We start from the raw sequence: 12,792 nt of genomic DNA, 5'->3' as shown, positions 1-12,792 counted from the left end.
TTTATAAAAAATTCTAATTGTTAAAATTCGGGAATTTTCCAATTTGGTAATTTCATTATTCGTGAATTTTATTTTTCAGCAATTTTCCAATTCGGTGTTTTTATTTTTCGGTAATTTTATTATTCGTGTATTTTATTATTTGGGAATTTTCCAAATCGATATTTTTATTTTTCGGCAATCTTATTATTCGCGAATTTGATTAATGGAGAATTTTCTAATTCGGGAATTTTACAGTGTCGGGAATTTTATTTTTCGGGATTTTTCAGTCGTCCCGATTTCCCAAACATTTGCACAAAAATTTCAAATGTTTCTTAAATATTTAGGATAGAGTTCAAAGATTTAACAAAGGTTTCAGTCATTTTAAAAATATTATCAAATATTTAGAAAATATTTAAAATATTTCACAAAGATTTCGGATATATTAAAAAGATTTCACAAAGACTTCAATAATTTCCCAAACATTTTACAAACATTTCAAATGTCCGGCAAAGATTTTGAATATATTAAGAATATTTCGCAGACACAAATTATTTCACAAAAATTTCAGGTAGATTTTTGAAAATTTGGTGAAAAATTCTAACATTTTCCAAATCTATTTTTTTATTATGCTCAATGTCGATGTTAGTCTATAATATATAAGAAATAAAATGCGAGAGTCTACTAAATTATGTATTTAATTATGATAAAAAATGCAGGCCTTATCAGAAACGCAAAGAGCTGCTGTCAAATTTGAAAGAGCAAACAGTCAACACGCAGCAGCCAAAGAAATGGTTTATTTAGCCGAAGAGGGTCTCAAGACTGAAGGACGGTGTTTTGATCATGCTTGGCAGGTAATAAAAAAATATTCTTTATATGTTTATGGGGGAGTTGTGCGAAAATTTAAATTAAATAAATGAAAAATCGCTTTTTTTACACCATTGTTAAATAAAATTGTATAGTTTATTTGTAAAATAAATCAAAAGAGCAAGTCAGTTCGAAGAGAAAAAATTTAATATTTTAATTACTGGTCAATTTTTCTTGCGTCGTTCTGATTTTAAACGCATAGCATTTTTGTCGACTGAAAAAATTTCAAAGTATTTTTTTTATAACATTGTCTATTTTTTACCAAATAGTCGAATTTTCAATAAATAAAGATCAATTTTGTACCAAAAATGAAACAGTTCAATTTTCAACAAAATACATAAATTTCCAACTAAATATTTGAAGTTCTAATGAAAAAAGGTACATTTTCTACTAATAGAAAAGGAATTTTCAATCAAATTGTTAAAATTTCAACAAAAAAAGTTTAACCAAAAATAGAATAGTGAAATTTTGAGATATAAAAATTAGACTTTTCAACAATATAGTTCAAATTCCAACAATAGAATTAAATTTTCAACTAAAAAAAATTTCCCTAAAAAATGGAATAGTTAAATTTTTGGTTAAAACAAATTTCAACCAAAAAAATGATTTCCCAACAAAGTAGTATAACTACTAAAAAAATATGTATTTTTAACGTAAAAGGAATAATTGATATTCCTACCTAAAAATATTGCAATATGAAATGAATTCCAATTGAATTTTAGTAAAAAGGCGAATTTCAAATAAAATGCTTAATTTTTAAGTTGAATAATTAATTATTACCAAAAAAATGTCAATAAATTAGTTCAATTTTTGTCGAAAGAAATTAATTTTGCAAATAAAACAAAAATTAACCACGAATTAAATAGATTAGTTTTCAGGTCAAGAAATAATTTTGAATTAAAAAAAGGTTTAAACAAAATACTTAAATTCCAAAAAAAATGAATTTTTAAACTAGAAGATTTCTAAAAAAAACAGTAACATTTTCAAAAACATTGTTGAATTTTCAACTAAAAAGGATCAATTTTCGAGAAAAGAAAAACGAGTTTTTAAAAAATTAGTTGAATTTGCAACAAAAAAATGGACAAGATAAATTTTCAGTTATTCGTTTTTCAATGAAAAAAAACACGATTTTCTCTTATTTTTCAAATAAAAAATATCAGTTTTAAACCAAAAGTAAAATGAAAAACAAATAAACGACCAATTTTCAACAAAATTTTCAACTTAACTAAAAAGAAGAAACTTCAAACGATAAAGTTTTTATCAGAAACAGTTGAATTGAGCAAAAAAAAGAAAGAAAAAGAGAAGACGAATGAACTACAAACTTTTATTATTAACTAGACTACTATGTGCGCGCGCACGCGCGCGCTCACTTTTATGCACAAGATAAAATATTGCACAACATAAAATACTTAATTTAAAAAAAAAGTTATAATTAAATCTTTATCTAGTTTGATGTTGTAAAAAAAACTGGAAATAATTGTCTTAAAATCTTCCATATTTTTTTAAAAACAATTTTTAAATCTTTAAAATTTTAAATTATTATTTCAAAATGAAATATTAACTGCTTAAAATTTTCCCATAACTGTTTAAAAAAAATTTTCGAAAATATTAAGACGCTTCTATTGTTCTAATTCTTATTATAAGTTTTTTCAATCATTTTATTTTACTTAACTCTTTGAAAATTAAAAAAAAAGGATTACCCAGATGTAAAAAAAATAATATTTTTTACTTCTTAAAAACTCTGGAATTTTAATATAGTAGCAAAATGTTAAGAACAAATTATTGCACAACATAAAATACTTAATTTAAAAAAGAAGTTATAATTGAATCTTTATCTAGTTCGATGTTGTGAAAAAATTAGTCACTAACAATTAATTGATTTTTTCATAAATGATAACATAAAAAATATTAAATAATCGTTTTCATTTAAATATAGAAATAATTTGTACTCTACATTTGTTTTATTGGTAGCTTTTGATACTAATTTCAGAAAAAAATCAAACGTATTTCCATATGATTTGGAAAATCTAATGCTAATACATATTTCAGTACATCAGAATCATTTGAAAAATTATCTAATTGAAATAATATAATTGCAAATATAAATTAACTTTTAATATTCAAATTCTATTCAATATTCCATTATAGAACCTTTAAGTCAATAATTAAATTATGTTACTTCAATTTCAGGAACTAAGTTTTAATCTTCATTTACTTTAATAATCAGAAAACGTTTATTAGCTAATAATCAATTGACCATTTTACAAAAGAAAGGCCATTAAATATAATTCTGTCATGAAACATTCAAATAACTCTAACTTTATATATTTTTTACAATCAGAACTTTTATTTATAAAAATTTTATTTCATCTTAAATTTTTAAACTAAATCCAGAAAATGTCACTTTTATTAGAATCAGTTGATGATGAATTAATTAATTCACAAAATAAAAAACATGATACAATTATTTTCATCTAAACATTAAAATAATGTTTACATTATGTGCATATTCTCCATTGAATTTTGAAACAGCATTTCTATACGTCTAATTTATTAATAACCTTTATCACTAATTCAAACCAATATGAAGAAAGTGTGAAGAAAATTATCAGCTAATAATGAATTAAATGGTTTACAACATAAAAAGCCTCAAATAATTTGGTTCACATAATAATTTGTTTTTTAAAAATCGACTTTTTTCGTAGAAAATCTATTATTTTGGTTAATAATTAAATTTTTAACGAAAAATTCAACTATTATATTTTTGGTTGAAATTTTTTTATATTATAAATGTTCAACTATTTGGTTGAAAGCTGATGTTTTTTATATAAAAATTCAACTATTATTTTGTAATTGATGTAATTTTTGGAAAATTAATCTTTTTGTAGAAAATGTATAGGTTTGGTTGAAAGTTCACTTTTTCAACCTGAAAATTTAACCGTTCCACTTTAAGTTTGAAAATTGACCTTTCCTAATTTATAATTGAACAATTTGATGTAAATTTGTCTTTTTTATTTAAAAATGCATTTATTTCGTTGAAAATGTATGAATTTTAATTTTAATTTTTACCAAAACTTTAACTATTTTTCTAAAAATACGATTTTTGTTGGTTAAGAATAAAATTTTTTGCGGAAAATTCAACTATTCTATTTTTTGTTGAAATTTTATTATTTTTTTATTATGAAAATTCAACTGTTTGGTTGAAAATTGATGTTTTTATTTAAAAATTGAACTGATTTTTTTAAATTTATGTCATTTTTGGAGAATTGGTCTTTTTTGGAGAAAATTGATCTTGCTGGTTGAAAATAAATTTTTTTGGTTCAGATAACATTCAACTATGCCAGTTGAAGATTTATCATTTAAGTTCAAAAAATTAACAGTTGGGTTGAATTTATTTCAAAATTTACGTATTTAATTGAAAAAATGCTTTTTTTTAGACAATCGATTATTTTCTTTGAAAATTAATATTATTGTTTAAAAATTCTTCTTTTTGGTTGAAAATTCATCTTTCAGGTTAGAAATACGATAAATTTACTTGGTGGAAATAGAACTGAAAATTTAATTATTGAAGTTTTGGATGAAAAATTATCTCTTTTAGTTGAAAATTCGTCTTTTTTGGTTGAACAATGATTTCCTGAATTTAAAACTTAATTATTATTTTTTGGTTAAAAATGTACCCTTTTTAGTAAAAACTATTATTTTTTTGGTCAAAATTTCAACTATTTCAGATAAAGATTCTAATTGAGGAGTCATCATTTTAGTTGAAAATTCGTAATTTAAGATGAAAATTAATTTTTTTAAATAAAAATGTAACTACTCAATTTTTTGTTAAACATTTTTTTTCAAGATCAAAATTCAAATATTTGGTTAAGATTTGATCCTCCTTTGATTTAAAATTTAACTATTTCGTTATAATTAATGTATTTTCTTAAAAAATTGTATTTTTTCGTATAAAATTAATCTTTTTTTATTGAAAATTAATCTTATTGTTTAAAAGTTCATTTTTTTGGTTAAAAATTCAAGTATTTCTGATAAATATTTATAATTTTAGTTGGAAATTCATCTGTGGTTTAAAATTTCAGTCGAAGATTCGTAACTTTATTTGAAAATTCATTTATTTTTTTATTGTTTGCTCTTTTATTTCAAAGGATTGAAATAAACATTATGTTTTAAAATAAATGTTTGCGTTTTCCGAAAAATGTGAATATTTTACTTTTATTTGACTGGGAAATTTGGAAAACTTTACTAGGAAATGACCGGCAATTTGAAGTCGTCCGCGAAAGTGCCACCCTGATTTCTAATTTTAAAACGATGAAATAACAAGGAAAACATTTTTTAAGGAAATGCTAAACCATGCGACATCTAGAGTCAACGAATCGGAACACGAGAGGGCGCTTTCAGAAGCTGAACATCGACGAACGACTGCTTTATATCACCAAGCAGAACACGAGGTTCAACGTCTTCAACGAGAATTGAGACGTGCAATCGCAAAATCCAGGTAGGGACGAAAAAAAAATCATTCTTAGATATTTTTCGGTGTTTTTCTACAATTTTCATGCATGATTCTTGGTGTATAAATCCGCTCGGTTATCCATTTTTCAACATTGGAGCCTCTTCTGACCTTTTTTGTTTTTGTTTTTTAGCAGCTTTTTATCCTGAAAAAAGGCTTCTCTAATTTTAGAAATTAAATTAATAATAATTTTATATTGGCAAAATTGTCAAGATAGTTGAAATTATTATAATTGAAATTTAAAGTTAGAGATTTTTTTTCTCTGGTTAGATCCTTCGCCGAGGAACATGCCGAAATTCGTAAACATTTTTCATTGACATGACATAATCATAGTTAGCAATATATTAAAATTAAAAAATATATTTAACTCATAGTTCAAATAAATTTTTCATGAAAAAAAAATTAACATACAGTTGTAAAATTGTCAATCTTATTTGAAAATTATGCGAATTTTCAGTGAAAATTGCAGGCTTAAACTAAAATTATTCAAATTTGTTTATCTTTTTTGAAATCCAATGATTTTTTTATTAAAAATATCAATTTCTGGTATAGCACGAGTCTACTCTGAAATCTAATGATTTTTTCAAAAATAAAAATCCCAATTTTCATCAAAAAACCTTAACATATGTGACAGAAAAAAAATTATTCATAGTTGTAAATTTTATTATTTTTGATAAAAATACTACATTTTTGTTCAAACATGTTAACATGACCTAAACTTGTTAACAAAAATTGTTAATCTTTATTCAAAATATTTCAGAGACTTTTAAATATTTTAGGATGTTTTAAAAGATTCTAACGAATTTTTAATTGGTTTCAATAATTTGAAGAAATTTCAAAAGATTTGGAAGATTTCAACGAATTTCTCAAAAGATTTTCGAAATTTTTCAAAGGATTTGCAATAATTAAGGGTATTTTAAACACTTTTAAGGATTTTTCATTGGATTTTCATAATTCCAAGAGATTTAAAAGAATTCGAGACACATTTGAGTAATTTTAAAGATTCCAATGAATTCTCAGTAGATTTAAAAAGTTTTTCAGAAAAATGATAATATTTCAGGATATTTTAAAAGATTCCAAGAAATGTTCAAGATCTCTAAAAAGTGTCAAAGAATTTCAAAAAATTTCGAAGAATTAAAAATATTTTAGGATATTTTAAAATATATTATTAGAAATGCGAATTTTTGACGAAAAACACTGACATAATAAAAAAATTTCAAACATAGTAAATCAGGTTTAAATTGAATTTTGTTTGTTTAAAAATACAAATTTTTGATATAAAAGGACAATGTTCCTTGAAATTGTTAAAAAAATTATGAATATTCTTTGATATGAAATTTTTTTTTAATACCAATAATTGCCGAAATTTAATGATTTTTTAAAATAAAAAACCGATTATTTATAAAAGATGTTAACATAACCTTGAATTGTTCAAAAATGGTATTCTTTCTTTAATATCTATATTGAAAACTATTTGAATTTTATCATTTGAAAAATTGTTATAATTAAAGAAATATAAATGATTATTTATGAAAATGAATATAATTGTAAAATATAATAATAAAAATAATCAATTTATTCTAACCTAACATTGTAAAAAAAGCTTATCTTATTTTTAAATTTAATGATTTTTTTCCACTAAAATTACCGATTTCTGATGTAACACGCTACTATAACCTTAAATTGTTCATAAGGTTGTGAATCTTATTTTTAATCTAATTTTTTCAAATTAAAAATATCAATTTTTGATGAAAAATACTAACATGATACAAAATTGTTCAAATATTCTAAATCTTGTTCAAATTATAATGATTTTTGTTTTAAAATATAAATTTTCGTTGTAAATTGCCAACGTATTATAAAATTGTTTTAAAAAATTGTAAATCTTCTTTGCAAATCTAATGATTTTTTAATAGAAATTCCCATTTCCCGCTAAAACATTAAATGATTGGAAATTGTTCAAAACTGGTAAATTCTATTATTAAAAAAAAATAATAATAACCAGCATAACCTAAAGTTGTGGGAAATTTTTAATATTCTTTGAAATATATTAATTTTTCAGTTTGAAATTGTAAACCTTCCTTGAAATATAGATTTTTTTAAATTAAAAATATTAATTTCCGACAAAAACACTAACATAATCCAAAATTATTAAAAGATTCTAAATTTTGTTCAAATTATATTGATTTTTTATTTTAAAATACCAAATTTTTATTAAAAACGGCAACATAACCCAACATTGTTCAAACAAATTGTAACTTTTAGAATTTAATAATTTTTTTTAAATGTCAATTTCCCGTAAAAAATAACATTAACATTAAGACTGGGGAAACCAGGGAAATGACAGTAAATTAATTTTTTACCGGGAATTTTACAAATTTTAGAAGGAAGATCTGCCTGAGTTCGATTTTAACCATTTTTAAAATAGTTAGTTGAATATTTATTTTCTTTAATTATATCATTCAGTTTATAATGCGTAATTCGAAAATATCTTATTTGAAAACTATTTTCCATTCTTTAATTTTATTTTTAAGCGTACATTTTTAATTTAAATAATTTTAAAATGCAATCTTGGAAGACTTAAAAATTAAAAATTAAAGCGTTTGAAATTGGAAATGTGTGATAAAAATTTTTTTCACTTGATCAACTGTAAATATAAATTAATTTATTATTTAAAAAATGTTAATTCATTTATTATTTAAAATTATGTATAAATACCAATTGAAAACTTACTATTTTTAGAACAATTCGAGAATTTTTTAGAAATATGTAGAGATTTTGAAAAGATTCAAAATTAGTTTAAAACTTGAAATCATTTCAAATCATTTAAACGAAGTGTGTTTTCCGAGAGAAAAGAATATATTTTTTCAGATTTTGAACAAAAAATGCATAAGCTTTTAAGAATTCTGAAAGGCATCAAAAGACTAAAAATATTTTCTTAATATTGATAGGAAAATTGAAAATTATTTTTTATTTTCAAATATTATTTCCCATTCGAATCCTTGTGAAAAATTTTAAATAATAATTTTGTATTTGACAAAATTTGAAACAACATTTATATTTGTTAAAACTTTGAAACGAAATTTTTAAGCTTTTTAAAGGTATCTAAACTATTTAAAATTGAAATAAATCGACTTATAATATAAAAATTATTCATTAAAAAAAATGAATGGTTCAAGTTTGAATATTTCTTGCTTAAAATTGGTTAAAATACTATAATTTTCAAATTTCTTAATTAATTTTTGCGATTTAGAGCATTGAAAATGATTAACATGGATTTATATTTTTGGAACTGAATCTGAATCTTTAAACTGAATTTATCAGTTTAAATGCATTTAATTAAAAATTATTGAATTGAAAAGTGTCACTAATTTTCATTTTATAGGTCTAAGTTATTGAGCATTTGAATCCAAAATTTCTAAATTAAACAAACTTTTAAACTTCAATTTAAATATTTTTTAAAAACTAAGATTTCCATTCTCGAGTGCTTTATTTTGCAGTTCATTTTTTATTTATTCAATTGGAAAAAAAGATTAGCTTTAGAGTTTAAAATTTAAAAATCTAATTGACCGTGAAAAATGTTTGCAAACCGGGAAAAAAACGGATAATGATCGGGAAAATTTCTTTCTTCGATTAAAACGGCCACTCTGAAGTTTAAAATATATTTCAAGGGCATTACAAATTCTTGGTTTTTACTTATTGCATGTTCCTCCTGAAAATTTGAATTTTTTTTTCAAGTAGAGGTAGTATAATTCTTTTTTTATTGTATTCATGTTGGCAGTATGGGTGCACGCCGCAGCTTGCTTCTGATAAACAGTATCGCCTACAGGCACAACTTGCTCATCTTGTAAGTAGGATAGATTTTATTATTTCAAGCACTTTTTCAATTTCAGTTTACCGTTCACGTTTTTTCCGTTCGTAGCCCTATAGGCATGGTTATTTTTACAGTATTTTAGATTCCTTTTAGGGCGTTTCAAATCTACTGTTATGCAGTATTTATTTAGAGGAATGAATGTTAGAAATAATTGCTAGATTTCTTAGAAATATCGTGAGTAGGAGAAGAATATTTTTTTGGATTTGCGTAATTTATAGTCAAGATTCTTATGTAATTAAAGTTCTTAAATGTCCAATAATTTATAGAGCATTAATTTAATAATTTATCGAGCCCAATAATTTATAGAGCTTTTGGTCGAAGATTCAAACTATTTTATTGAAAATTATTCTTTTTTGGTCGAATTAAACTATTTTTGGTAAAAAAAAACTAAAATCCTCATTGGTTGAAATATCAAATATCACGTTTTTCGTTAAGAATTCAATCTTTTTTGTTGAAAATTCAACTGCTCAGTAATAAGTGGAACTACTTTGTGAACAATTTATTTACTTTTTTTTTGTTCAAAATTTAATTATTATATTAAAAAGTATGTTCTCTGGTTGAACATTGTTTTAATTGAAAAATTAACTAGTACATGTTTGGCTCAAAATTTATCTCCTTGAGTTGAAAATTCAAACATTTGGTGTAAATTTCTCGTATTTTATTTAAAAATCAAGTTTTGGCGATTGCGGCTGTCTGTCGAAAAAATGAATGGATCAGATTGATCTTTGGCACTCTTTTTTTAGGTCCTAAAAGAAAGAACTAGTGCGTGAATCAGCGATTTTGGATAAAAACTCAAAAAGTTGGAGCGTTTTCAAAATTTTTAGGACCATTTTTTTATATTAAAATTTTTTATTTACGGCTACTCATAATGCTCAAAAAGTCAAAGAATTTATTCTAATGACTTTTTTCGATAAAAAAATTCTCAGATTTACAGCATTTTCAAAACTTTTTAAATCAATTGAAAATCAAAATTTTAAGCCAAATAACGCACGACATGAAAAAAAGTCAGGAGAAGAAAAACATTGCTTTTTGAAAGTCCTTTAAGATTATCATATTGGCTTTTTGGATTTTCTTGGAAAATCGAAAATTCAAATTTTGATTGCATAAAAAATAATAAAAAATAAAAAATTCCATTTTCTTTGTCAAACTACGCAGGATACAAAAAAAGATAAATTAACAAAAATTGTGATACAAAAAAAGATCTACTAATTCGTGAATAATCACTTCTTGGTAGAACGCGTACTTTTGGTTTTATTCGTGAAGAATGGCATTGAAAATAAAAAAATTTGTGGAAAAACGACAGAAGTTACGAAAAAAAAACTGATTTAACAAAAATTGTTTACCCGAAAAAGAGCTTCACATTTGATATGAATCACTTTTTGATAGGATATGTAGTTATGGTGGTAATCATAAAAATGGTATCACAAATAAAAATTACAATTTTGTGGAAAAACGACAAAAGGTACGAAAACAAAATAATAGCAAGAAGTTATTTACCAAAACAGAGATACAAATATGTAATAATTTATTACGTTCTCATCATTTATGATTGAGAAAGTATTAGAATGGCGAAACAATGCAAAGCATGAAGATAAAGCAGTAAAACTTCTCTATAGCATCGATTTTAGGGATGATGGTGGGTGGGAACTAAATCAGTATAGCCTGCTCCACTTTTGTTTGTTTACCCTTCAGTGAACGCCTGAGGGACAATCGCAGACCTCGCGCAGCTCCTGTTATACCTACCTGTGGCGCGGCGTCATTTCTCGGTAGGGCTATGGAAGGGAGGGCGCTATTAAAGAGTTTCACTGTAATAATAAGTGGTGGTACTTGCAACTTGTAATTAATTCGATCGACGGGAACACTTCCTACGGTGTCTCGGACGAAGATTTTAACGATGATGGTTCATAACTGATGCGCTGTATACTCCTTCCTCCCTAGGAAGATTGTTTTTACAAGGGCGTCCTCGTTTGCGACGTGACTGCTTTTTTGTATCTGGCAAGAGCTGATTTCCTACGGTTCGAGGTTTCGGACCGATTCTGCGGACGTTCTGAGCTCCTGGGATGGTTGACCGGTTAACCCTTTCTGGCTATACAGTTCCACTATTGAGTCAATTGGCGAGCGTAAGTCCCTTGGAATCTTTTCCTCGTCTTGATCAGGGGAATATGGTGGAAGAGGACAGATGCGAAGGTACGCCGGTCGTAGGTCCATCTGGTCGACGTTGACACATTTGTTATCTTTGTCAACGCGATCAATTTCTTTGTTCAGGTTGTCCTTTATAATATAAGGACCTTGCCAGCGGATTGACAGCCTGGCGTTCAACTTTTCTTCCTTGGTACCGCGGTCCTGTCTCGGGAGGAGTTGGGTAGCGTTGGAGATAGCGGACCTGGTTGTTCCGCACCTCCTCTAGGTGGCTGTCTTATTCTCAGGTAGATTTCTGGCCCCACCGACCAATCATTCGCTTGGTCGCTTGAGTGTCGCCCTGAAGAGGACTTAGCTTGGAGTTTGTATGATGGCGGCGTTGCGTCGACTGCGAAGTTTGAAGAGTAATTCGGGTATCCATTTGTCCTAGTCCTTGCGGATGGTCCAGCAAACTTAGCCTTATTCCCGTTTTCAGAGCTCGGTCAGGCCTCTCTGTGGGATTGGTCTGAGGATGATAAACTGGTGTCGTCCAGACCTCACAACCCCAATCTTCACATGCATTCTTCCACGGTTGGCTGATAAGCTGCGGCTCATTGTTGGAAAGCACCGTCGACGGGTACCTACTAGGCAGTCTGATAAGTACCTGAAAATTCTAAGAGATGGCATTAGTATTCACTAATGTGAACCATTTTCGTCGAGCTTGATCCTTCAAATGACGCCTGTCAAAACTTCAGCCCTTTATGTTTACGCATTTACAAGTTATAGCACTGAGAAGCGACTAACCTCCGAGTTTTTTTTAATATGGAAAAATCTGAGTTTCGAGTTCAAGGCCGAGATTCAATCGAGGTTCAATCCGAGACCAAGGCCAAGCTGGATAAGTATTACCCGGACTCTGCACCGTTGATTGGAACGATTCATGAGTGGTTTACCGAGTTTCGTTGTGGCCGTACGAGCACAGTTGATGCTGAACGATCTGGGCGCCCAAAAGAGGTCACTACACTAGAAAATGTCGAAAAAATCCATGATATGATGTTGAATGATCCTAAAGTGGAATTGAGAGAGGTAGCTAATGCTGGCTAATGCTGTAGGCATATCATTGGAACGCGTGGACAATATCGTGCATTCAGTTTTGGGCATGAAGAAGCTCTGCGCGCGATGGGTGCCGCGTTTGCTCACAGTGGACCAAAAACGAATTCGTGTGACAACTTCCCAGCAGAATTTAGCATTATTTTCGCGTAAGCCGACCGAGTTTTTGCGCTGATTCATAACCATGGATGAAACCTGGATCCACTACTACACTCCTGAGACAACGCAACAGGCAAAGCAGTGGGTTCCACCGGGCCAAAGTGCTCCAAAGCGTCCAAAAACGCAACAATGGGTCGGAAAGGTTATGGCCTCCGTATTTTGGGATGCACATGGCATAATA

The 12,792-nt window shown here is 26.9% G+C and overlaps 1 protein-coding gene across 1 annotated transcript in view; it reads left to right on the top strand.

Moving 5' to 3' along the window:
• Window positions 1–12,792, top strand: part of LOC117170363 — a 52,118-nt gene that overhangs the window by 22,739 nt on the left and 16,587 nt on the right. Inside the window, exons 4-6 of the mRNA XM_033357114.1 lie at window positions 696–830; window positions 5,184–5,341; window positions 9,135–9,200. Of these exons, the coding sequence (XP_033213005.1) occupies window positions 696–830; window positions 5,184–5,341; window positions 9,135–9,200 (359 nt within the window). The remainder of the gene's footprint in view (window positions 1–695; window positions 831–5,183; window positions 5,342–9,134; window positions 9,201–12,792) is intronic.

This window comes from Belonocnema kinseyi, chromosome 1, assembly GCF_010883055.1.
Source record: "Belonocnema kinseyi isolate 2016_QV_RU_SX_M_011 chromosome 1, B_treatae_v1, whole genome shotgun sequence".
NCBI classification, from domain to species: Eukaryota; Metazoa; Arthropoda; class Insecta; order Hymenoptera; family Cynipidae; genus Belonocnema; species Belonocnema kinseyi.
The sequence above is the reverse complement of the archived record's forward strand: the minus strand, read 5'-3'. Positions and strand labels throughout refer to the sequence as shown.